General features: G+C 45.3%; 2 protein-coding genes across 4 annotated transcripts in view; both read right to left on the bottom strand.

Annotated features, from left to right (window-relative positions):
• lrp5 (low density lipoprotein receptor-related protein 5) overlaps positions 1-18,461 on the bottom strand; it is a 59,041-nt gene extending 40,580 nt beyond the window's left edge. For 2 of the 3 annotated variants that reach the window (XM_084672707.1, XM_084672709.1), the window contains exons 1-6: positions 18,284-18,461; positions 13,463-13,663; positions 12,603-12,819; positions 6,914-7,111; positions 3,054-3,250; positions 1,816-1,947 (exon numbers count right to left, since the gene is read on the bottom strand). In XM_084672707.1, coding sequence (XP_084528833.1) covers positions 1,816-1,947; positions 3,054-3,250; positions 6,914-7,111; positions 12,603-12,819; positions 13,463-13,663; positions 18,284-18,368 — 1,030 coding nt within the window. In that variant the 5' untranslated portion in view covers positions 18,369-18,461. The remainder of the gene's footprint in view (positions 1-1,815; positions 1,948-3,053; positions 3,251-6,913; positions 7,112-12,602; positions 12,820-13,462; positions 13,664-18,283) is intronic. The other variant, XM_084672708.1, reaches the window with a different exon arrangement.
• Positions 18,462-24,627: 6,166 nt separating this feature from the next.
• c14h11orf24 (chromosome 14 C11orf24 homolog) lies at positions 24,628-27,368 on the bottom strand (the record flags this gene model as incomplete). The annotated part of the gene is made up of 1 exon (XM_084671693.1): positions 24,628-27,368. A coding segment is annotated over one exon (1,356 nt), but the record flags the coding sequence as incomplete, so codon positions are not given.
• Between the last annotated feature and the right edge of the window lie 511 nt (positions 27,369-27,879).

Raw genomic sequence — 27,879 nt, 5'->3', positions numbered from 1 at the left:
GATACAGTTAATCACAATGTCCTGATTAATAAACTGTCAAATTTGAACTTTTCCCGAGAGTGTCTTGCCTTCCTGAAAACGTACCTTGAAGGAAGAACCGAGTGTGTCAGAGTGGGCAATGTTTCATCATCTACTCTGAGATCCAAAGTGGGAGTCCCCCAGGGTTCTGTTATAGGACCTTTATTATTCAGCTTGTACATGAATGATTTGCCTGGTGTCTGCAATGGGTGTGATATTCAAATGTACGCTGATGACACAGTGATTTATGTGCCTGCAAAATACAAAGAAGAAGCTGCACTTAAGCTCACATTCACAATGACAAATGTAATTAAATGGCTTGCAGATTCCTGCCTTCACCTGAATGTTATGAAGACTGTATGTTCTTCAAAAAGAGGGCTTGCAAAGTGTTACCGGAGCCAGATGTTTATGTTGCTGGTAAAAGGCTACAGGTAGTATCACATTTTAAATATTTAGGAATCTTTATTGATTCTAACCTCTTCTTTTTTTTAAACAGGTCAAACATGTGACAAAGGTCTTAAAATGTAACCTCGTGAATTTTAGATATATAAGAAACAGTCTAACCATGCAGGCAGCAAGCTGTATTTTAATGCAATGATTATCCCCCATCTGACCTACTGTTTAACCAGCTGGGCACAAGCCAGCAGCACAACATTAAAATTAGGGTTTTTGAGACAGTGCAAGCATTTTTTACAAGCACTCGCGCATGTGCGACCTACAAATTTTGAGTTCATTGGGTGCACACGTTAGCAACAACGCATAGATACGACTTTCTAGTAAGACAGCGATATCAGCTTTCCTTCTGCATTAGTACCATAGCTTAAAGTCTAGGAAAGTTGAGGCTATTTTTCGCTAGGTACCTATAAACCAAGCTAAAAGTCTTGGAAAGTTTAGGATATTTTTCGCTAGGTTCCGACGAACATGTCTTAATCTGCCAGACAAGTGGGTGCCCCTTCGTTCCTTTGGTGAGCAGTTTCACGAGCCCTTCTTACCCGGCGTCATAGAGCCTAGCAGCTAAATACTTATTTAGCACTAGCGTTGCTACTGAATCCCTGCCTGTGTTTGAGCTGTTGCGCTGTTATACTCGGCAAGTATCGTGTTGTGGTGTCGGAGGACTGATCGAAAAGTGCATCATACATTTAAGTCATTTAGCTAAGACTTGCATGTACAGTACGTAATGTCACATTAAATAATGTATTTAAACTCAAGCTTATATGGTGCGTCGCAGGGGCGATTCTAGGATCAGACCTTTAGGGGTGCTCAGCCCCCAATGAGAATGTAACATGAATACAGTGCCTTGCAAAAGTGCTAAACGTAAACCCCCTTGCTAATATAAATCCCTAATTTCACTGAATAACAATTAATACATGTATGTATTATTATGCAAAATATTGAATGAAAAAACTAAGGATGTCCCTTTCTTCATGAACTACCAGCATCAAATGATAATAAACAATATATTTAAGAAAATATTAAAAATATATTTGGAGTGCTTGAGCAAACGCAAAATCAAAGACGCACATTAATGACAAAAATTCGGAAAATCGGTAATATGTGATTAATCATGATTAATCCACAGAAACCTGTGATTAATTTGCTAAAAAATGTTAATCATTTCACAGCCCTAATTAAAATATATCCATATTCTCCATAAACAAGCTCTAAAAACATTGTTTTTATGGAGTCTGTATCACGGTGGTCTGGATCCTGGTCAGGGTTTACCTGGTCAGGTGAAGGTTTACCTGGTCAGGGTTTACCTGGTCAGGTGAGAGTTTACCTGGTCGGGTGAGGGTTTACCTGGCATGCAGGTCTTGCTGTCCTCCTTCAGCTTGACCCCGGTGGGACAGGCACAGCTGTAGAAGGGCTGAAGGGGGGAGAGAAGACACAGGTGGGAACAGCCTCCATTCTCCTCGTCGCAGGGGGTCTGGACTGGGGGGCAGAGGATGAGGGAGAAAGAGGATGAGGGAGAAAGAGGAAGAGAGATAAAGAAAGAAAAGATAGACATGACATTAGAATGTACAGTAGTAGTGGTACAGGATTTTAGAATAACCTGAGATGATTACCTGGCAGATAAACTGGTAGATAAAATGTGACAGAGGGTGCTGAGCTGGTATTAAGGATTTAGGTTTGCAAAGTTGGTAATGTTACTCTTGACCCTCCCCCTCCCCTCCATCTCTCCCCCTTCCTTCTCCCTTCCCCTCCCCTTCACTCACCTCCCCTCCCTCTCCCCTCCACTCCATCTCTCCCCCTTCCTTCTCCCTTCCCCTCCCCTTCACTCCCCTCCCCTCCACTCCATCTCTCCCCCTTCCTTCTCCCTTCCCCTCCCCTTCACTCACCTCCCTCTCCCCTCCACTCCATCTCTCCCCCTTCCTTCTCTCCTCCCCTTCCCTCCCCTCCACTTCACTCCACTCCCCACACACAAGCATGCATACACACTCACACACACACACTCATAATCACTCACGCACTCACACAAACGTATACATACACAAGCACACACACTCCCACAAAAAAACAGCACCAAGCAGACCCAAACACATTCACAAGTACACACAAACAGCTGTGTGTAGACACACACACAGGGAACTCAAAACTGGAAACATCTCTGCCCATCTTAACTTGGCACAAACATCCCATTTATTTGTCCAGAGAGGAATGCTAGACACTTGAAATTACATTTCTGGAAAAATTGGAGCTGAACCCAAAACAAGTTCTGCTGGGCTTACCCGCACTGAGAAGATATGTGCCATAAACTTCACAACACTTCCCAAACACACACAGAACATGGACAGACCATTCTCCATTCCTGTCTTGGGGGACTGGTGTAACGTTTCACTACAATGTGCTTCCTGAGAGATGCAGTGTGGGCGTCCCTCTCTCCTCCCCTACAGTGAGCTTCCACTGTCAGATCAACATGCCAACATTTATTTTCAGAAAACTTAATTGATGAATTCACGAGCAACAGATTTCTAATTTAAAAGGCGTTACATATATGCTCCACACACATACAGGACCCAGGCAGCAGGAATACTCACTGTTAGGTTGTCTCTCCGGACCCAGCACCTGGATGTCCATGGGAGAGTAAATCCCACTCAGGATCTCCCTCCTCTTCTCCCCTGTGTGCTTGTTGCAGGCATGGATGGACCTGGTCTGCCAGTCGGTCCAGAACAGTGTCTCCTCAGACAGCGTGAGAGCGAAGGGGTGGGTCAGGGTTCCCTCAACCACCGTCTCCCTGCAGGGACACACCAGCAAGGGCAGGGTTAGCATGGATAAGGACTTCCGCTAAGCTAATGCTACAACCAGTGCTAAAGCTAATCCTAACCATAAAGCCTATGGCTAACGTGAATGCTACCCCTTACAAAAAAAAAGTTTTATTTGTAAGTATACTTAAGTATAAAAAGTATACTATTAGTATGGTACTTAAAGTATACTAGCACTGTACTTATTTGTATACTATTTGTAGAGAAGTAAACTTAATAAATGTACATTTACTAATATATTTTAATGTTTAGGGGCCCCTCAAATGCCGCCGATCTTGCCAATCTTGCATCACTTAAAGAGAGGCCCCTCGACAAGTGACTAGATTATTATCTGAAAGAAGCGAATTACTGCGTATGAACGCACGTTATAATAATCCAGCTTTTCTTATCAAGCATAACAGTCATTTAACTCATGGTTGCAATGGTACATCAGCACAACAATGACAATTACCACGCAACAAATCATTACATTCTAAGCAGACACATTAAAAAAGTTACATTTGTATTTCAAACCAACGGCAAACTTATCAGCAAATTTTAACACTCTATTTACCGCCTTGCATCATGGGAATTGACCTACCAATGAGCCACGCTATCTTCCGTTTTTCAGTCGGTTTGACAGTAAAACTTTCAAATGCATAATGCGACCCTTCTGTCTGCTTCTTTCTCAAGTAGGTGTTTCGAATTTTCCATTAAAACTCAAATTGATCATTATTAGTATAGTATAAGAGTATAGGGCTTCAAAATGTTCTGGCAGTAATTAAGGTTACAGCTTCAGTAACAAAAAAGATTCAATGTGTAATGCATAATAGATTTTCATCATTAATAATTTGCATATACAAGATGGATCTAAAAAATGTAACTTGTAATGTACTTTAAAAGTATTTTGACTGTTTTTGCTGTATGAAATGAAAGAAAACGTACATCCTACTCCCCAAAAATGTACACAATTTTTTTTCTAAGCATACTTCTTACAAGTATATCAAACGTTAACTAAAAGTGTACTATCCATTTTGTAGTATACTTCAATATACTTTTTTTCGTAAGGGACAGCCAAATGAGCTGACACAGAATGAGTACATCTCCGGACAAGCAATACAGAACCCAGGAGCCCACAGACACACATCTCAGTTTCACACCAAAAACAACAATTGGGAAATCCATCTCCCTGACTGGAGACGCTGAGAGTGGAACATACTGGAACCCTGGTAGAGGGGCCCAATCCCAGCCCCCCGCTCATCCCCTACCATGGGGGAGGGGGTTGGAGGGGGTGGAGGCGGAGGGGGTTGGAGGGGGAGGGGGGTGGAGGGGGAGGAGTAAACAAATCAGGCTGTCGTCAAACATTTAGAGAGGCCATCTGGTATAAAGTTTATCAGTGAGGCTGCTCCTGTGTTGCTAGCAACCACCCCAGCACTGCACTGTCCTTATTAAGTACTGTAGAAAGACTCACAGCACAGTCTATCATTTGGTTCTGTGAAACACAGACACACACACTTATTTACTTACACATGCGTGCTCCACACACACACACTCTGACATAAGCACACTGAAGGATCAAAGCTAACACGCTGCACTCAGCTGTTTAGAGTCCTGATCCAGCAGCATTCTGCTGAGGTTCCTCCATCAATCACAGGATTACTGCCTTGTGAGTGCATGTGTGTGTATCAGTGTGTATCTGTGTGTGTATGTGTGTGTGTCAGTGTGTATGTCTGTCCGTGTATGTGTGTGTGCTTGTGCATGTGTGTCAGAGGGTTCATAAGGTTGACTATATTTTCAACGTTGTTGGAGGGAGTAGCTGCCTTTTCTCTCCTCAAACTGTAATAGTGTGAGAGGAAGCCCAGAGCGGCTGTGAGGAGCATAGATATATATAAACACGTTATATATATCTATGGTGAGGAGGACTAATGACCTCTAGACTTCACAGCTATTTGACGTACTTGGAAGTAGGACGTGTGTGAGTTTGGCGCCATTTAAAACATACTACACACTGGGCCATTAATCCTAATGTGTCAAGAATGTGCAGATGAAAGCCTAACCTCTCTGGTTCAACAAAGCAGCGGTAAGCTTGGAGAGAACAAGACATCTCCAGGCATAGTGTACAAACCAGATCTACCAGAACATTGTGATAAGTGATGATGTTCCCTCTCATGGTCAGGGCTGATGTGCTGACCCGGGGCGTTGGCCTGGCCCTTTGCTAGATGGCTCCCAGGCCCTGGGCCCTGGACCCTGGGCCAGACAGCTCGAGAGCATCATCCATCCTCAGGGCCGATGACCTCCCCAGGTCACATCTTCTATAGTCACCCTCACCCTATAGTCACTACCTTGCACTTCAAGTCAGGTCCGGGAGTTGGGTCGGACACCTGTGTCTCTGTGTAGGAGCTCCAGACAAGCTGTAATGTTGTGAGGAAAGCAGGGTTTTGTACCTGACTCCACCAGTAGCACCAAGCCTTGGACTCTTCATGAAAAGGGTTCCTCACCCACCTCTCTCTTCTGTCCCCTCCTTTCTCTCCTGTCCCCCCCCTCTTTCTCCTATCTCCCTCCTCTCTCTCTCTGTCCCCCTCCCCTCTCTCCTGTCCCACTCCCCTCTCTCCTTTCCCCCTCCTCTCTCTCCTATCCCTCTCTCTCCTATACCTCTCTCTCCTATCCCTCTCTCTCCTATACCTCTCCTCTCTCCTATCCCCCTCCTCTTTCTCCTATCCCTCTGTCTCCTATCCCCCTCCTCTCTCTCCTGTCCCCCTCCTCTCTCTCCTATCCCTCTCTCTCCTATCCCTCTCTCTCCTATCCCCCTCTCTCCTATCCCCCTCCTCTTTCTCCTATCCCTCTGTCTCCTATCCCCCTCCTCTCTCTCATGTCCCCCTCCTCTCTCTCCCGTCTCTCTCTTTCCTGTCTCTCTCTCTCCTGTCCCCCTCCTCTCCCCCCAGCATAGGAAAACATACCTCTCTTTATTAAAACGGCAGTCATCAAATCCTCGTTTCACAAAGGAAACGTGACCCCAGGCCTCCAGTGGGCCAAACAGGCCGGCGGTGCCAAGTCAGATTGAGTTACAGATGAGCAGGACTGGGGGGAGGAGGAAGCATACTGGGGGGAGATGGGGCGGAGGCTTGAGGGGTGTAGGGAAAGGCTGAGGGACTAGGGGACGAGAGAAAGGGGGAGGCAGGAGGCCCAGGAAGTTGGGGGGCCGGGGGATGAGGGGCAGGGGGAGTTGGAGATGTTTCCGCATGCAGAGCCAGTGTTTGGATTGGGGCCTCCACAGTCCGTAGTGTTTGGGTTGGAGGTTACATCCATACCCTCCCCATCATACAGCTGAAGAGACACTGTGTGAAGTGGGAGTAGGAGGGCTGATATGGGTCTTGGTGATTGATTGGTTTAAAGTAACATGAGGTTTTGTGTTTGTGTGTGTGTGAACTTTACACCAGACCAGAGTGTTAGAGTCATAAAAAGAGAATAATAGTCAAAAATATGAACTACAGCACACTAGCTGCTTTAAGAGACAGACAGACAGACAGACAGACAGACAGACAGAGAGACAGACAGACAGACAGACAGACAGGCAGACAGGGAGACAGACAGGGAGACAGACAGGGAGACAGACAGGGAGACAGACAGGGAGACAGACAGACAGACAAATCACACACCGTTGTGATCCATCTAGGTTGGCTCGGTGGATGAAGCTCAGCTTGGCATCGGCCCAGTACAGCTTCTGTTCCTCCAGGTCAATGGTCAGTCCGTTTGGCCAGTAGAGCTCCGCCTCCACGATGACCTTCCTATTGCTGCCATCCATCCCCGCCCTCTCGATCCTGGGCTCCTCTCCCCAGTCCGTCCAGTACATGAAACTGGGGAGACAATCGACACAGTTCATGCCCGTCAGGGAGACCGATGTCCAACAGCAAGTGAACTTAGTTACTGTATATAACCGTGCAGGCACGAGATGAAAATTGTAATGACACCAGCAATGTTTCCATTCCAACCCAAAGCTAACAGTTTGTTCCCAACCACACACAGGGGTCACACAGGGGTCAACAATATCATCTGAATTCCACCATGTATGCCATTTCACTGTAGGGCTGCAACTAACAATTATTTTAGAAATCGATTAATCAGTTGATTATTTTTTCGATTAATTGATTAATCGGATAAAAGAACAAAAAAGCATTCATTTCCAACCCTTTATTCAAAAACAGAACAGACAGTGCAAAAAATCTTTACTAGTGCACAAACAGGCACATAATTTTAAAAAGTTATTAATATTAGCGTGGATTGTGCTATTTTCAGAGATGAGTTTTGTTTAAAAGATTTGTGAAAATTGAAAGGTTGTGGAAATAGGCCAGACTTTATTAGAGTAATCTGGTGTATATGTACGATTTTTTGACACACCATTTTTTTTATTTTATTTTTATTTGCCAGGATTAAGCTATTTTCAAAGATTAGATTTTCTATCATTCTATTTTAAACGTAATTGAAAAAGTAAAGGCTGCGGAAGTATACCAGACATTGTTAAGATACTCTGGTGTCTGTTTGAGGTTTTGTAGTATTCATAAAAATATTATAAAAGTCTACATTTTTCAAAATGGTATGGGTAGTTTTCACCCGGTCCCTAACGCGACGCTGCAAAGTAGGGTCTTGTGAGACGAATGTGAGACGAATGTTGAATATGAAACTAACTTCACCTCGGTCAATTAACACACATTTTCGACGTATTTATTGTGAAATAATCCCACACCTTGGAAGACTTAAGTCGTACTGATTTCTCCGCCATGTGTTCCAAAACAACGTTACTCAGCAACGTCTCTCCAATGGCCTTTCGTCAACCTCCGCTCTGCTCCGCGCTCAACTAAACTTTTTTTAAATACTCAAACATCTCCGCGACTTGTTGAGTGGCGTAATAATCGATTCGTTGTTGCAGCCATATTTCACTGGCATACATGTTACATACAGATCTCTCACCATGGAGACATTTACATTTAGTCATTTAGCAGACGCTCTTTTCCAGAGGGACATTCCCCCCGAGGCAAGTGGGGTGAAGTGCCTTTCCCAAGGACACAACGTCATTTTTGGTCAGGAATCGAACTGGCGACTAGTGTTGTTTTGGCGGCCTGTTTTAATTTTAGTTTTAGTATAGTCTGTGTGTCAAGCTGTCATTTTAGATTTTATTAGTTTTAGTCACGTTCATACTCTTTTTAGTCTAGTCAAGGTTCAGTCGACTGAAAGTCTGAGCCTTTTAGTCTTATTTTAGTCAGACTTATCCATGACTATTTTCGTCTAGTTTTAGTCGACGAAAACTGATGCCATTTAGTCTAATTTGGTCAATGAAAATTGTGTTTTAGTCTCTTTTTAATCAAAACAAAAGTAGTCTAAGCAGTAGTCTCAAGAAGCATGTCAATGCCAAAAACTAGTCTAGAATAAGGTATTCAAAGTCATGTTGTTGATGCCAAATTCTGTTCACTGTGATTGCTATGTGAATGACAAAAGTAGCTACAGTATTTGGCCAACAAGGGATGCTTAGTACACATGCAGTCAGTCAGGTAGGAAGAACCCACTTTAGACTCTCATACAAACAAATACACGCGCACATACACAGTAGCTACACACATTAGTCACACATTGTAACCCACTTTACACACTCTCACAAACACACATGCTACTCACACACATTTGTCTCAGACTCTCAGTCGGTTTCAGCTCCAGTGGCTAACGTTTAAAGGGGCGATTGACTGTTTTTTGGGGGTATTTCACACTGTTCCTTAATGTCTCCGAATAGGGTGTGTAATATTGGTTGGGTTGAAAATGGCCCGGGTGCTGTTCTATGCCACTGATAGATCCTCTGAAATGTTCCTGGGAAAAAACACTAGCTTTTCTCCTTTTATGGCATGTTCATTAATATTTAGATGAGCTGCGTGCTGATTGGTTGGTTTTCAACGAGTAAAGCTGGGGAGCAAAAACGCAACATGGCCAACAGCAGCACTCGCTGAAACACCGAAGGTGAAGACTTGAAATAAAAATGCGCAAATAAATCTATTATGTATACACAACACTGTTTTCAACAGATTGACTACATATCATCTGAAACGATAACATTACTTGTTTCCACTTCTGTTGTTGAAGCAAACTGGATTGACTTGGGTGGGTACAACGTTAAGCTTAGCAACCAAACCATATCGGGATTCAACTCGGCTTCAGTTAGCTCTAGATATCGTGCTGAAAAATAACCTGACAAAGATCTGGACAAACATGCATCGTGAATTGTAGATTTACATGACACGGGTTATTTATTTGAATGAAACATAGTCAGGAACATGAAACAACGTTAGCCCCATTGCCAATAAACTAGGCTAAATTATCACACATTCTACCTAGTATGCTCTTGCGTTAGCAAGCTAAACTAGTTTACATGCCTACTACAGTCTAGGTGTTACTAGTAGGTTAACATTTAATAGCAATGCTAACATATCCTGTATCTAGCACCTGCCTTTCTCCAGTTCTTTCAAATAGATTATCTCGACAGGCGTTAGCAATAAGCCAGACTGCTGTTCGTTTTCTGGTTATTTTTTCGGAAGCTTCCCTTCTAATGCCGACTACAGCTAGTCTAGCTAGAGTCATTTGATGTGTGTAGAAACGTATTTAGAATTCTACCTATGCTATATACAGGACACGTTAGCATTGCTAATAACTGTTAGCATAACATCATACTGTCCTTACAGCTTGCGGTTGCAATGAGCATACGGTCGGAACAGCACCTCTTTCCAGGTTCAGCTTCCTAGCAAATCCTGCTTGAAATTGTCCAAGGTTGTCAAAACTGTCTTGGGTGAAATGTTCAGAACAAATGAATGATTGAGTGTCGAGCTTCGCCGGGATTTTCTCATAGACAACAGCAGCCATGCCTGTCGAATGTTTGGCTCCTTGGGAAGACTGTGAGTGTTAGCCTTCCCTGTACAGCCTGGAACACAGCATTTACGACCGTGGTCCATTTTCAATATCCTTGTTATAATTCAAAACGTTCTTCTTTGTAATTCCTTATAAGTAGCCTACACAGAGCAGCGCGCAGCTAAACTAGTATAGGAGATAGACTACCTCAGGCTGGTCTGGATGTAAATTTTGGGGCGTGACAAAGATACAGACCAGAGCCAAAAAGGGCGGTCCCCGGTCCTACGTCACACCGGTGGCTTTGTTGAAAAGCTAGCATTTTAAAGCCAAATTTTTTCTTTTTGAGATTTGCATAGGAAAGAGGTGTCAATGGACTTAGATATTCACTTTATGTTCATTTTACCAACCGAACTGTTGTTATTCAACTATGACAAGGTAAAATCGGTTTTGCAATCAATCGCCCCTTTAAAGCTAACGTCTAAAGCTAACATTAAAATGAGACACATTAAGCACAGCCTCATGAGTTAGCTAATAATAATAACACGACTAAACTAGACGAAATAGCGTTGTAACATTTTGTCTCGTTTTTTTTTTGTAAACAACATTTTGTCGCGTTTTTATTCGTCAAAGATATTGCATTATACATTTAATTATAGTCATCGTTACATCACCAGCATTTACGTTGCGTCTCGTTTTTGTCACTTGATAAAGGTTTGTTGACGACGATATTTAGTCGTAATTTTCGTTGACGAAAGCAACACTACTGGCGACCTTCAGGTTACTCGCCCGATTCCCTAACCGCTCAGCCACCTGACTCCCCGAGACATACATGTTACATAAAGGGAGGAGGGTATAGAGGGGTAGGAGGATATAGAGGGGGAGGAGGGTGTGTCGGGAGAGGAGGGGTGAGGAGGGTATAGAGGGGGAGGAGGGGTGAGGAGGGAGCTCTACCCCCAGAGCAGCTCAATATTGTTTGCCAATTGTTGCACAGTATTTCATGTCATGTCATTTCACAATTAAGAGGTTCCCCTATTCTTGCACGCTCTTTCTCTCTCACACTCTCTCTCCCCCTCCCTCTCTGTCTAACCCCTCCCCCTCTCCCTCTATTAGAATTCAGTTACTGCAGGAACAAAGTGGAAAATGAACAATGGTGGGGGAATTAGACTCTAACGGGCCAGGGAAGATAAGGCAAGGACAAAGAGGCAGATGCCACACTCAGTCCTACCCCACCACTACCCCAGTCCTACGCCTACCCAAGCCCTACCCCTGTCCTATACCTACCCAAGCCCTACCCCTGTCCTACACCTACCCCAGCCCTTCCCCTGTCCTGCACCTACACCAGCCCTACCCCTGTCCTACACCTACCCCAGCCCTACACCTACCCCAGCCCTACCCCAGTCCTACACCTACCCCAGCCCTACCCCTGTCCTACACCTACCCCAGCCCTACCCCTGTCCTGCACCTACCCCAGCCCTACCCCAGTCCTGCACCTACCCCAGCCCTACCCATGTCCTACACCTACCCCAGCCCTACCCCAGTCCTACACCTACCCCAGCCCTACCCCTGTCCTACACCTACCCCAGCCCTACCCCTGTCCTGCACCTACCCCAGCCCTACCCCAGTCCTGCACCTACCCCAGCCCTACCCCTGTCCTACACCTACCCCAGCCCTACCCATGTCCTACACCTAACCCAGCTATAACTCAGTCCTACACCTACCCCAGCCCTACCCCTGTCCTGCACCTACCCCAGCCCTACCCCAGTCCTGCACCTACCCCAGCCCTTCCCCTGTCCTGCACCTACCCCAGTCCTACACCTACCCCAGTCCTACACCTACCCCAGTCCTACACCTACCCTAGCCTTATCCCTGTCCTACACCTACCCCAGCCCTACCCCTGTCCTGCACCTACCCCAGCCCTACCCCAGTCCTGCACCTACCCCAGCCCTTCCCCTGTCCTGCACCTACCCCAGTCTTACACCTACCCCAGTCCTACACCTACCCTAGCCTTATCCCTGTCCTACACCTACCCCAGCCCTACCCCAGTCCTACACCTACCCCAGCCCTACCCCAATCCTACACCTACCCCAGCTATAACCCAGTCATACACCTACCCCAGCTATAACCCAGTCCTACACCTACCCCAGCTATAACCCAGTCATACACCTATCCCAGCTATAACCCAGTCATACACCTACCCCAGCTATAACCCAGTCCTACACCTACCCCAGCTATAACCCAGTCATAGACCTACCCCAGCTATAACCCAGTCCTACACCTACCCTATCTCTCTCTACACAGACTGGTTATCTCTCTAAAATGACTGGTTATCTCTCTCTACACAGACTGGTTCTCTCTCTCTCTAAACAGACTGGTTATCTTTCGCTACACAGGCTGAGGAGGGAGTGTGTCTGGGTGGATCACTGGTGGGCAGGGTTCAGGAGTCAGGGGTGAGGAGGGACTCACCGCTGGGCGGGGTTCAGGGCAATGGCTCTGGGCTGGTCAAGGTCCATCCAGAACAGAACCTTCCGGGATGTCCCGTCCAGATTGGCCACCTCGATTCGGTTGGTCTCAGAGTCAGTCCAGTAGAGTTTACGGCCCAGCCAATCACATGCCAGGCCGTCCGGGGAGTCCAGTCCAGCCACCACCACGGTCTGACCCGCACCCAGACCGTCCTTCCCTGCTGGAGACAAGAAGCACAGGAGGGTCTCACAGCAGCACATCTATACATTGGTTCCCTTCTAGGAAAACCTTGTTTATCTCCTGAACTGCTGATGAAGGTCCAGGCTTCCCCTCCTGAATACATTTACAGAACCAGACACACATGTTCACACATCATGCTGTATACCTGCATATTGTGCAACTGCTGCCTCCCTCCACCATCCCACCTCCTCAATACTGTCTTCTGTGCTGACACTACAGGATGTTGTTATGCTCTGTGAAGCCTTTTGACTGAAGTCTGCTTTCAGTTACAAATTATTCCTGTTCCCCACAGGATCTTAAATCCTATGCTCCCTGCCTTGTTAGTGTATGTACATGTGTATGTACATTTGTATGTACATGTACATAACTAAATGTAAATGTAAATGACTAAATGTGTTATGCTAGCCAAGCTCCTTGGCAGGGAGCTCACCCTTAGACAAAACTGCTAAACACAAACCTATTTCCATTGCAATAAATGGTCAAATCAATTTAGTACAATACATGTTAAATTAGATTATGACTATGTCACTCATGATTATGTCACTCTTGAATGATTTATGGCTAAGATAAGCAACAGTCAACTAGTCAGACTTAAGAAGTTCTAGAACCACAGAACTGCTTACCTCTGGTGGACTGGTTGTAGTACGTCTGTTTGATGGCTTCCTCGCTCACGTCCGTCCAGAAGATGAGTCCCTCTGCGTACAGGAAGTCCACAGCTGCTGCGTCCTCCAGGCTGCTGACCACCACGGAGGACTCTGCCCTCAGCCCCCCGGCGTCCACCAGCCTGACGTCCTGCCGGTTAGCAAACAGCAGCAGAGGAGATCCTGGAGGAGAAGTCATAGTTCAGCACCGCTCCTGCCTGGACTACCGCCCTGTGAACTTCTGGTCCTTGTATTCCTGCTGTAATTTTTGTGTGGGTCAGATGGCTGACCAGTTAGGTAATCGAGCTATTAATCAGAAAGTTCCGGTTTGATTCCCGGGCCGTGCCAAATGACGTTGTGTCCTTGGGCAAGGCACTTCACCCTACTTGCCTCAGGGGGTATGTCCCTGTACTTACTGTAAGTCGCGCTGCATAAGAGCGTCTGCTAAATGACTAAATGTAAATGTATGTATATAAATTATGTGGCATTGGATTGAAGCACTTGAATAAATTAATATAAATGTTATAGGCACACGGCTGTGCCACGTGATGAGGCAGAGGGCCAGTGTGTCTTGCTCTCCATGTGCATGTTGCATAATTGTCTGTCTATTGCACAAGCTGGACTTCAAAGCCACATCTGCTGTCTCCCAATCAGAGACCTCATCCAATCAGAGAACTCATCCATCATCAAAGCCATCATCCAATCAGAGCCATCATTCAATCAAAGCCATCATCCAACCAGAGCCCAGCTCTCACTGCTCCTCAGGACAACTTCCTGTCTGCTTCAGGACAGGTGTGTTAGAGCCATATGAACCGCATGTTCAGGCCTGTGCGCTAAACCTGGCTCTCCGCAGCCGCTAGGATGGAGTCTGCGAGGTACGTGAAAAGAGATAACGTTAGAGTGCTGCTACTCCATAAATCACACAGATTCCCTCCCCCGCCCCCCACAGTGTGTCCAACATGCTGACAGCCAGCAGGGGATCCTAGTCCCTGTACAAACAAAGGGCATATAACTGTGTGATAGGGATCAATATGTGTCTGGTTGGAGTGCTGCGTAACCCTTTCATAAGCCACACAGATGACAATTCATAGCATTACATCAGAATATGCACAGAAGACTCATGGAATATAAAGAACAGACTGTGTCCAGGCTGCATCCAGACTACATCCAGACTGCGTCCAGGTTGTGTCCAGGTTGTGTCCAGACTGTGTCCGGGCTGTATCCAGGCTGCTTACAGGCTGCTTCAAGACTGTGTCCAGGCTGTGTCCAGGTTGTGTCCAGGCTGCTTCCAGATTGTGTCCAGACTGTATCCAGACTGTCTCCAGGCTGCTTTCCAGGCTTCTTCAAGACTGTGTCCAGGCTGTGTCCAGACTGTGTCCAGACTGTGTCCAGGCTGTGTCCAGGCTTCTTCCAGGCTGCTTCCAGGCTGTGTCCAGGCTGTGTCCAGGTTGTGTCCAAGCTGCTTCAGGATTGTGTCCAGACTGTATCCAGGCTGCTTTCCAGGCTGCTTCAAGACTGTGTCCAGGCTTCTTCCAGGCTGTGTCCAGACTGCTTCCAGACTGTGTCCAGACTGTGTCCAGACTGTGTCCAGACTGCTTCCAGACTGTGTCCAGACTGTGTCCAGACAGCTTCCAGGCTGTGTCCAGATTGTGTCCCAGTCTAGCTGTGTCCCTGGCTTCGGGACAGGTGTGTAAGAAGAGAGATGTGACCTACACAGCAGACTAGCACAAAGGGAACTGTATAACCGCCTTCAGCCACAGGAAACTATAGGAATGCTGCCATGAGGCCACATGAGGGCAGGCCCTGAGATACTAGTCCAGCATATTATACTGATGGAATACAAACACTACCTTGTGTAAAAACAGTGTGTTTGCGGGTAAGAGTAAAAGTAAGAGACATAATCACAATTAAATGCTTGCAATACAACAATACCATTTCTTCCAAAAAAGGTAGACACACAAGCTTTCGTTGTGAAGCAGAAAGAGATGCAGTAAACTGACGGAGAGATAGAGAGCAGGAGAGAGACAGAAAAAGACAGAGAGAGAGAGAGAGAGAGTGTCACTAGAGTTAGCCCCACCAGGGAGGATTTTTGACACCTCACCCCCAGTGGATACATCACATCAGGGATTAAACTGCCCGTGTGATGGTCTGACATCAGCTTGGTGACAGGCTCATGTCCTGTATGACATCGCAATCTTCATCAAATCTGAAGGGGGGCGGTGTCTGTCTCCCCCTCTGACCTCTAATGCCAGCTCTCTCCCAAACAGCCCTGACTAGTGCTGACTACAGGTGCCAGCTCTCTCCCAAACAGCTCTGACTAGTGCTGACTACAGGTGCCAGCTCTCTCCCAAACAGCCCTGACTGGTGCTGACTACAGGTATTACATAACTATACAGTAGAGATGGTTATGGACTTCAAGAAGAACACAGCCCCACTCAACCATATCACCCTGTGCAACTCCCCAGTCAAGATGGTGGAGTCCTTCCGCTTCCTGGACACTATCCTCTCCCAGGACCTCAAGCGGGACCTGAACATCAGCTCCCTCACCAAGAAAGCATAACAAGAGGATGTACTTCCTACGGCAGCTGAAGAAATTCAACCTGCCAAAGACAATGATGGTGCACTTCTACACAGCCATCATTGAGTCCATCCTCACCTCCATCAACATCTGGTACGCTGCTGCCACTGCCAAGGACAAGAGCAGACTGCAGCGTATTATCCGCGCTGCTGAGAAGGTGATCTGCCTATTCTCGAGGACCTGCCCACCTTGAGGACCCTGAGGCGAGCAAGGAAGATTGTGGCCAACTCCTCCCACCCTGGAGACACTCTGTTTCAGATACTCCTCTCTGGCAGAAGGCTGCGGTCCATCAGAACCAAAATCTCAAGCCACAAAAACAGTTTCTTCTCTCACACTGACTTTACCACTTATCACTATCTGCACAAGACACCTTGCCACATTGCACTACATTGCCCTATTTGTATTTGTATATTATAGCTATTTAATGTATTTTTTTATTCTACATTTTTTAGCCCCAAACTACTTATTTATGATTATTATATTTAAGGTATGCACCTTCCTGCCACAGCAAAATTCCTAAGAGATAGGAAGAGAGAGAGAGAGAGAGAGAGAGAGAGAGAGAGAGAGAGAGAGAGAGAGAGAGAGAGAGAGAGAGAGAGAGAGAGAGATGACATCCACACCTTCGCTCGACCCTCACGGCTGTACATGTGAAAAGTTGTTCAAGCAACATCAGCAGGACTGAAGCCCAATAACTGTACCCTTCTCAAGAGCTGGGAGTCTTTAGGTAGCCTGTACTAAGTAAAGCAATTTACAGGAAAGCATCAATGAAAAGGATCAATATTTGTTGGACACACACTTCCAGCTTAGGCCTGTAGTCTGACTGTTGATTCAGTGTTTTAGTGTGAGTGTGAAGTGTGCTAAATCCTTGCACCCCCTCTCGACATGCCTGTAGAGCCATGCTCACTCCCAGCTCCTCTCAGCTCCTCCCATCTCCTCCCAGCTCCTCCCAGCTCCTCCCAGCTCCTCTCAGCGGACAACTAAGCCTTCCGCTTCCTCCACACACACGGTGGACAAAGGTATTTAAGCATGAACAGCATAAATTCTAAAATGGAAAACTGGTTATTTTATCACTCTGGGAATCACAAATACAACTCAAAATAACTAAGACTTATTGATCATAAAATGAACTAGGAAAGTATGTGTAATCATATATGCCCAGTCAAACTTGTTAAAAGTTTGTCAATGTAAAACAAGACTGCTGGACCCATAGTTAACTACTTATTAGGCCCTACTTACTATTAACATAAAAATGGAAAACAAACTCCAACACTGGATTTAGAGGGGAACCATTAGAGTATTATCAGCAACTGAAAAGACAAAAACAGAAGAAAACGGACAAAATAAAAAAATCTATAGAAATTACCAGGAAATCCACCAAAACTGAAAACGTAACTTATTGCTATCTGGCATGGGACACAGTCCACACACTGACACTTTGAACAGAGGAAAGTCCATTCCTACAGTACAAAAACACCACAGTAGGTGCATAGTTGTTTTACTGGACTCTACTGATGCAGAGGGTACAGTGGGGCACAATAGCTGCATCCAAAACCTACATATTTAGGCTATTATCAGACTGCAATATTTTGCACCTTTGTATTTGCTTCACTTAGGCGTCTTTTAAATAATTATTTATGTGTGGGGAAAAAGAGAATGTTTACACATTGAACACACGTTGTTTGTTTATGAGATTTTCATCTAGACTACAATCTACTATTTAAGATCAACGTTATTTTTTAAGTAGGCTAAAAAGGTCTTCGGGCACCCGACACCGGAGATCGATCGCCGTGTGTTAAGGCCTCCGAACAAACAAAATGCTTAAAAACGCAAACTTTTAAGTCGCCCCGCGCCAGGTAATAAACTGTCTTGAAAAATCTTCAGTAAAAATATAGCAGGGCGTAGGCTATTCATAAATTGATATTGCACACGTCACAGTGTAGACTATCGGCTTGGATTGAAATTTGGGATATGCGTTTGTGCCACGGGTTATAGCCTAGCCTTTAATTTATAACGAAAGGCTCCAAATTGACTACTTCTGCATACAATTTGAAGAAAAATGTTCCCCAATAAGCTACAATACAGGAAATATGTATGCCTAAAGCTATGGCATAACATAGTCTAGTGTTCAATTCCCGTAATGTTTTTCAGAGTCCATGTTCTAACCATGTTAGAACTTTGCCACCTTCGTTCGGATCATACGAGCAAAACTAAAGCAGCATACTTACCATCAACTACAGAGAGCAAACTACCGAACAGAAGTAATCCCGCGATTAAATCACCCATTGCAAGTGCTCTCGACTTTAATTCCATAATTCCGACTCCATTATTCGGGATATTTGTGCTAAAGAAAGTTATGAATCCGTGCGGGTCTCTCGGACGATACTTTAGTTGAGGCGCCTCTGCTCCACTCTGCCCTGCTAGCGGAGAGGAACGAAGGGGAATGACAGCGGAAACTGCATGACGTCACCACACAGACGTAAAAGACCTTTCTGTGCACATCTGTGTGTTAATATTTCAGCCCATTGCCACTAAGGGTAAATATTTTGCGATACAGTTATATGTTGTGTTCTAACCCTACAGTTGTCTCAATAACATAAAGAATGATTGATGCATTAATTTCTTCCGACTTGTTATGAGGCAATCACGTTGTTCTTTATAACGTAAACTGTGTTAGCCCGGGGCCTCACAATCTGAATGTGGGAAACTAGAAGGTGAACAAACCAAACCTTCTAACCTTAGCGAGACACTATTTACCAGGACCAGACTCCAAGTAGTCGAACACCAAGAACTAACCTCCTTTACCCTGTGGTGATTTGAAAAGATAAGAAAATAAATAGTTGGATACTAGATGGCGTATCCAACAAGATACATCTGATCCTATAAGGCCAAATAATGAGAAGCCACTTGACCAAAAGCCTTAATGTCACTATATGTATCTTAATTTTGTTTTTGGCAAAGTACACACAATTACAACAAGAACAGAAAAGATAACAATAAGAAATCCTTTTCTTTTCATTCTTTTAGGATAGGCCTGGCAGTGAGAGAGAGGGAGAAGAAAAAGACATGGAGAGAGAGGGGAAAGAGAGAGGGAGGAGAGAGAGACATGGAAAGAGAGACATGGAGAGAGAGGAAGAAGAGAGACATGGAGAGAGAGGGAAAAGAGAGATGGAGGAGAGAGAGACATGGAAAGAGAGACATGGAGAGAGAGGGAGAAGAGAGAGACACATGGAGAGAGAGGGAGGAGAGAGAGGGGGAGGAGAGAGACATGGAAAGAGAGACATGGAGAGAGAGGGAGAAGAGAGAGACACATGGAGAGAGAGGGCGGAGAGAGAGGGGAAGGAGAGAGACATGGAAAGAGAGAGAGTAGAGAGAGAAAGAGAGAGAGGGAGGAGAGAGAGACATGGAGAGAGAGGGAGGAGAGAGAGAAAGAGGAGAGAGAGAGGGAGGAGAGAGAGAGGGAGGAGAGAGAGACATGGAGAGAGAGGGAGGAGAGAGAGAGGGAGGAGAAAGAGAGACATGGAGAGAGACATTGCGAGAGAAAGACATGGAGAGAAAGGGAGGAGAGAGAGAGACATGGATAGAAAGGAGACATGGAGAGAGAAATTGCTCTTCTCTGAATAAATACTGAGTCTGCTCAAGTTGGCTTGAGCTCTGAAGGAGGGAAAGTGGAAGCACATGTGTCTGCGTGAGTGACCAGGCTCCAGCCCAAAGAAGTATGCCCTAATGAAACATGCCTTTACAACCACCTGTACGCTCTACCCCTCGGCTCTCTGTTTCATCCATCCCCACCTCCTCACAAATGAAACAGACCTGCCCCCCCTTGCGCTCTGCTGCTTATAAATACGGGGCTTAGTGGTGATAGACTCATGTATCAGAGTAACAAATATCCCCCTCTGCTCTGTAACCACTTCCACCTGGGATGGATTCTCTACCAACAACAGGTTTGCAGCAGGCATCATGTCACAAGGCTTATAGCTAACCCCAACCCCCTCCTGACGGGGCATATTACTGTGGCGTGAAGAATGTGAATTCCATCTGCCTCTCCTATCTCCTCTTCACTGGCAACAAGCCAGAGCTGTTGTTGGGGCTGATGTAGTACCCAGGTCTGGTGTAGGTTGTTAGTAACAAGGTACAGAACACTTTATTACCACACTTACTCACCTGTTTACTAAGGATCTATTCTACCATATTTACAACTAATATACTGTATTATATTCAATACTGCACCCTAGTCAACTAATATACTACCATTCTATATACTATATACTACACCATATTCAATGAATACATTTATATTAAGCATACTAAACCCTATGCAATATACTGCTATTCTCAGTGATGGGAAGTAACAGTTTGTTACTGTACTTAAGTAGATTTTTCTGCTATCAGTACTTTACTACAGTCTTTTTAAACATGATTATCTGTACTTCTACTTGAGTGAAGGATGTTACGCTGTCATGACACATTTGTTACACTGTCTTTACACTGTCTTTAGTGTTATGTTGTTATAACACTGTTGTTACTCTTCTCCTGCCTGGCGCCCCAATGGTGGAACCAGCTCCCCACCTCCATCAGGGACACTGACTGTCTCCCCACCTTCAAGAAAAGGCTCAAGACGCACTTGTTCCGGGAGTACAGCGGCACTTAAGAATGCTTGGCTGGACTTGTTAGTTTCCTCCAGGATCACTATGACTCTTATTGAGTGACTTGTTGCTATTGTAGGTTAGATATAACGAAGTTAAGTCTTGTACTTGCTGTGTAATATTTTACTGTTGATTGTTCTTTTACAGGTACAGTCCTGCACTTTTGTGGTTCATGTTGTTTTATTTGTAACTTGTATAACTACATGCTCTTATGGGTCTTCCCTTTTGGCACTTGTTTAGCTTTTTCACAATGTATGCTTCATGTTTTGGCTGCTTGCAATGTTTGGGACTATCTCGTTGTTATGATCAGTGACCTATGCTCTTTTGTAAAGCTCTCTCTTGGAAGTCGCTTTGGATAAAAGCGTCTGCTAAATGAATAAATGTAAATGTTACATTGTTGTTGTCATAACACTGTTGTTACAGTGTTATGTTGTCATAACACTGTCGTTAGTGTTATGTTGTTATTGCACTGTGATTTCACTGCGATTTCACAGTTATTATATTATTATTATACGGTTATACTATAATGTTGATTTATTTTGTATTTTATTTTTACACTTACATTGTTATTATGTTGTTATTACACAGTTGTTACATTGTAATTATGTTGTTACCAGCATGCCACTAAAACAGGTAGTAGTAATGACTACTTTTTACTTTAGCATATGTCAGAGCCACTATAGTTTACTTTAACTTGAGTGAAAAGATGTAGTCAGTACTAGCGAGTATTTTTAAACATGAGTATCTGTACTTCTACTTACATTTACATGTATTCATTTAGCAGACGCTTTTATCCAAAGCTACTTCCAAGAGAGAGCTTTACAAAAAGTTCATAAACAGCGAGATAGCCCCAAACATTGCGGGTAGCCAAAACATGAAGCATACATTGTGAAAAAGCAAGTAAGTGCCAATGGGCAGAACCAGAAGAGCATGTAGTTAAAGAAATTTCAATTAAACAACATGATCCTCGAGAGTGATAGAGTGTACCTGGAGGAAAGCAAGCAACAATAATATAATTCACAGTGAGTACAAGTAGTTAAATCAGTTACAACTAACCGACAAGAGCAAACACGTCCCTGAATAATTGACATTGTGTTCCTGGAGGAAATAAGCTAACATCTGATCCAAGTGCATCTTTAGCCTTTTCTTGAAGGCTTCTCCTACCACTGCTATGCTGACGACACGCAGCTATACTGTCGTTCCCCCCGACTGACCCGGGGATCTCAGCTAGAATCCAGGCCTGCCTCGCAGACATCTCCGCCTGGGTGACCAAGCACCACCTCCAGTTGAACCTCGCCAAAACAGAACTTCCCATCATCCCGGCCAAACTCTCCATCTCTCACGATCTCTCAATCACCCTGGGATCTGCGACGGTGACCCCTTCATCCTCTGCCAGGAACCTCGGGGTTACCATGGATGACGAGCTCTCCCTCACAGCCCACATTGCTGCAGTCTCCCGGTCGTGTAGATTCACTCTCTACAACATCCGGAAGATCAGGAGATACCTGTCTAAGCATTCAACCCAGCTGCTAGTGCAAGCACTTGTCTTCTCAAAGTTGGACTACTACAACTCGCTGGTCTCCCAGCATGCGTGGTCCGCCCTTTTCAGAGGATTCAGAACACTGCGGCCCGCCTGGTCTACAATCTACCTAGATGCTCCCATGTTACCCCACTCGTCATCTCCCTCCACTGGCTACCCATCACGGCCCGCATCAGATTCAAGACCTTGGTACTGACCTTCCGAGCAGTGAACGGGACTGCACCCGACTACATCAAGTCTCTCCTGCAGCCTTACGCCCTCACCCGTCACCTACAGTCTTCTTCTGACAACCGCCTGGTGGTCCCACCGCTCAAGACCTCCCGATCCCAAACAAACTCTTCTCCTGCCTGGCCCCCCAATGGTGGAACCAGCTCGCCACCTCCATCAGGGACTACGACTGTCACCCCACCTTCAAGAAAAGGCTCAAGACGCACTTGTTCCGGGAGTACAACAGAACTTAGGAATGCTTGGCTGGACCTGATGTTAGTTTCCTCCAGGATCACGATGACTCTTATTGAGAGATTGTTGCTCTTGTAGGTTAGTTATAACTAAGGTAACTCTTGTACTCGCTGTGAAATATTTTACTGTTGATTGTTTTTCTACAGGTACAGTCTTGCACTTTTGAGGTTCATGTTGTTTTAATTTGTAACTTGTATAACTGCATGCTCTTATGGGTCTTCCCTTTGGCACTTATTTTGGTTGTTCACAAATGTGCTTCATGTTTTGGCTACCCGCAATGTTTTTGAGGCTATCTTGTTGTTATTATCAGTGACCAATGCACTTTGTAAAGCTCTCTCTTGGAAGTCGCTTGGGATAAAAGCGTCTGCTAAATGAATACATGTTAATGAGATGGTTTGGAAGAGAGGAGACTGGATCAAGAGGACAGGAGGTGGGGCGATGCGAGAGGATGAGGTCAGAGATCTCAAGGGAGAGAATGAGTTCAGACATTTAGATGGTTCAGTCATGGAGGGTGAGTGGGTAGGATAGGTGGGTTCAGGGAACTGACTGCTAATATCAGCAATTTTATTCTCAAAGAAGGAGAAGTTGTCTGCTGTCAGGGAGGAGGGGGGGCGGGGGAGGTGGGTTAAGAAGGGTGTAGAAGGTAGAGAAAGGTTTGTGAGGGTTTGAGTTAATTTTGTTCAGGAAGTAGTGGGGTTTAGCACCAGTGATGTGAGCAGAAAAGGATTTAAGGAGGAAGTGATACTTATCGAGGTTAGCATTCATACTCATTAGTTAAGGCCTACACACTCCAAGGGTTAAACCCAGCTGCTGCTGGTGTGGCCTTATACAATCAAACAACTCACATTCACTTGCCAACACTTCCAACAGAATGTTATCCTTTAGCTGAGTTCAGTCAATAAAACTCAGATCCACTTAGTTAGTGAACAATAGTTAAGTGAAACAGGGTCTAGTATTGAATATATTATTAATGTATTTGTTAAATAGACTTCAGTATTGAATACATTATTCATATATTCTGTCGATAGGGTATGCTATAGAATATAAATACATTTGTTGACTATGGGTTAGTATGATGTAGAATAGCCAGAGATGGCAAAAGTACACACATCCTTCACTCAAGTGAAGGATGAAGGACCCCACCAACACTGCCACCAACACCCTGATATCCACATTAACAGCGTCTCTTGACTCTCTGTCCCCTGTCAATCAGGCCTGCAGCGTCTTCTCCCTCCTGCCCGTGGCTCTCGGATGTTCTTCGTGAAGAAAGATCCACCCTTCTCACAGCTGAGAGGACATAGTCTGGACCATGCTTTGTGGCATTTTGTAACAGCTTGGAAAATAAAAAATAAATACCACAACAAATTAGGGCTCAGTAGGAGCCCTGGATTCTGGTAGTGTTCCTTAACATGAGCACAGCTGTCCTGGGTGAGGGTTGAGGCAGTGTCGGACCACCAACACACACCCCATTATAGTTATTTTAATCTTCTGCCAATTAATCTGGATAAGAGCGTCTGCTAAATGACAATGTAAATGTAATCATTCATTACTTTTCCCAAACACACACGCTGGCTGCGGTATTCATGTTTCCCAGGAAACAATTAGAGGTCTACAGATGTGGTTTTGTTTACCACCTTGATTACAGCCGGTCTGGCAGATGTGCAGCACTAATAAACATTTCTGGGAAACAAGTTTATATTTGAGGGTTCTCAAGGCCCTTTGCGGAGCTGTAGGTGTTGAGGTCAACTTATCTAGAACTGTCAACATGACACAGATTACTCACACTGCTCATAGCATCCATCTGATACACATAACTAATGCTTGACTTTAATAAAGTATACTTTACTATATTATACACAACTGCTGCTATGATGCTCCACATATTATACTCGATTTAGAGATCGTCCACAGATTGTTGACACTGGTCGAAATACTTGGCAAAAAAGGATGGAAGTAACATCCTTCTTTCACCACCTTTATTTCTCAATTTGTTACTGCAAATAACATCCTTCTTCACAAGTGCATTAGTAAGGACTTCAGTTGGCACATATCACATTCAGCAGACCTTCACACTCGGCCTCGACAGAGCTGTAAAAGCCTTCAAGGTGTCTCCTTTGGTCTCTGAGCTCTATCCTCGCTGTCGTGGAATGGAGTTCATTCATAATGGCTAAACAATTCCCTTGGCTCAATGGCGTTCATGTGCTTTTGTGCTACAGTGTTCAGTTAGTACATAGGTACAGTGATAGTTTTGGCATCCAGAAAAAATTGAGAGTAGAGGCAAACAAACGACTCGGGTCAAGGAAAAAAGACAACATGGTTTCCCTTCACCATCACAGACTAGCTGCTCATTACAACTACGGTCGACACTGGACTGTAAGAACCATACAGGTGGACACAAGCCGAATGTAAACAAAGCAAACTATTAAGCTCTACCTTTTCAACCCAATTTACAAAGCAACCCAAAGTGACATGAGGAGAGGAAATGAACTGATGACAACAGTCTTTGGCCATTCTCCTATGGGGCAGACATGTGGAAGTATCAACTGCATAGAAATCTAAGACCAGATAACATTCATTCCCTCTGGAATGTATCTGGAAAAACCATGCTGAGAAACTTAAAGAAAAACCTTCCTCAAAATCTATAACATTTTTGGATCATACATAAAACATAGTAGGTGGGTGGGTACAAAGTTAATGTACTTTCTGCAACCCACAAACAGTGTAACGTGTGAGCAAACACCACTATTAACGTTCATGGGGGTTACAGACAGAACTATCCAGGTTATACCCAGCAACTACTCATTGTTATGCACTATTAAACTATTTAATTTCAATTTGTTGTTTAAAGTGAAAGCCCCTTTAAGACACATGCAGGGTTCAGATTAGCAGTTAGCAGTATGAACACACTGCTGGATGGTTGGAAACAGAAGCACAAACACAGAAATCTCCTCAGGCCTGGAGGTACAGACCTCGACCTGTAGAAGATCGTTGGTCTGAATAAGGCTCACAGCTGGGTACAGCTTGTTACAGTTTGGGCCTCGTAAGTCAATCTCTGTGTGCATTTGGTGGGAAGAACCTTAAGACAGAAACGTCTAAAATAAAGACTGGCGCAACTCTGACAATCAAAACAGTTTTAACTGTTAACTTTATGAACCATGTCCCCTCAACCATCCCTGGGGGGGGGGGGGGTGGAATGATACTCTGACAACATGTGTAACAACAGAACCATGTGCTTTAAGAAAATACTAAATAAAAAAAAGTTCAATAACTCAAAGCATGTTGGCAAAAGTAAACTGTGGCCAGTCTGGCCCATCACACCCCTGAGTCTGAGTACATGCCGTTGATCAGATAGTCCACCTGTGTGTAGTCCTTCCTGCGGTAACTCTCATAGGCCTGAGTCACAAACATGACAACCGTAACCAGGAAGAAGAGGAGGCCAAAAAGCAGGACAGCCAATAGGGAGCTGGTGTCCACCAGCTGTTTGGTCAGAGGGCTCCCAGCCACGTCCATGATGCCCCCCCTGTTCCCCTCCACGTCAGCGATCTTGGATCCAGCCGCAGTGGAGGAGGAGGATGGAAGGTTGGAGGTCGCTCCAGGGCCAGGGGGCTCAGAGGTCGATGGCTTGTGTTCCGTTTCTAGAGGCCCAGAGGCAGCAGATGTTGTTGTTAATGATGATGTTGTTGTTGATGATGTTGTTGTTGATGATGTTGTTGATGAAGTTGTTGATGATGTTGATGAAGTTATTGGTGATGTTGGCATTGTTGCTGTAGTAGGTTGTTGAATTGCAGTAGTCGTGGTGGTTGTTGGCACAGTCGCTGATAATGCTGTAGTTGTTGTTGATCCTGATGTCATCATTGGTGTGGTCGCCCTGCTGGCGCTGGTCATGGTTGTCTCCTCAGGGCTCCAGTTTGTTGGCTTGTGTGACATGTGCAATGCTGAGGCTTGGGTGGAGATGTTACCATCCTGGTGTGGGTTCTCAACATCTCCACCCTGGTCTGGGACCTTAACATCTCCACCCTGGTCTGGGACCTTAACATCTCCACCCTGGTCTGGGACCTTAACATCTCCACCCTGGTCTGGGACCTTAACATCTTCACCCTGGTCTGGGACCTTAACATCTCCACCCTGGTCTGGGACCTTAACATCTTCACCCTGGTCTGGGACCTTAACATCTCCACCCTGGTCTGGGACCTTAACATCTCCACCCTGGCCTGGGACCTTAACATCTTCACCCTGGCCTGGGACCTTAACATCTCCACCCTGGTCTGGGACCTTAACATCTTCACCCTGGCCTGGGACCTTAACATCTCCACCCTGGTCTGGGACCTTAACATCTTCACCCTGGCCTGGGACCTTAACATCTCCACCCTGGTCTGGGACCTTAACATCTCCACCCTGGCCTGGGACCTTAACATCTCCACCCTGGTCTGACACACCTCCACCCTGATCTGACACATCTCCACCCTGGTGTGGGTTTTCAGGGGGCTTCTGCAGCAGTGACAGAGTGGAGGAGTTGAGGAGGAGAGCGTCCCCTGCAGACAGCCCTCCAATGCTGCCCCTCACAGGAGAGGAGTTGAGGGAGGGAGGGGGGAGGGAGCGGCCTTTCCTCCACTGCTCGGACTGTCGGCTGCGCTGTCGGTATCCTGGGGCGTTCCGGGTGAGTTGCTGTCAGGCTGGAGTTTTGGTAGGATTCTAGAACCAGAAGCTCTCAAGATTGTTCCGCTTGTATCTTCATGGACACCACTGTCAAGCTCTGACAAACAACAGATGAAAGAGTAACTATCCAGACCACAACAAGTAACATGCACTGCTTACCAAATTATTTATCTTGTTCACTATGACAGCTACCTTCTCCTGGAAATAGTTCCTCCACAGAGACATCTGGGCAGTCTGACACATTAAAGCATTTCAACAGAAAGCATGTGGATCTCTCCTTCCAGAAAATATAGCGATTGCATGTTTGATTGAGCTTGCCTGGGGTATAAAGAGAGATGAACAACAGTCATATTTTTGCTTTCACGTCCAAATGTTGTATCACTTTAGTACACCAATACAAGCACCAAACAACTAACACAGCCAACACTGAGTGTTGAGTAAGGCTACAGTTTGAGAAAAGCATACGCCATATGCATTCCTAACTCGTATGGAACAGAGATGGGGGGGTCTGGGAGTGAGGGGG

The sequence above is a fragment of the Hypomesus nipponensis genome, chromosome 14, assembly GCF_054491055.1.
Source record: "Hypomesus nipponensis isolate SF chromosome 14, ASM5449105v1, whole genome shotgun sequence".
Lineage (NCBI taxonomy): Eukaryota > Metazoa > Chordata > Actinopteri > Osmeriformes > Osmeridae > Hypomesus > Hypomesus nipponensis.
This window is presented reverse-complemented; position numbering and strand designations above follow the sequence as displayed.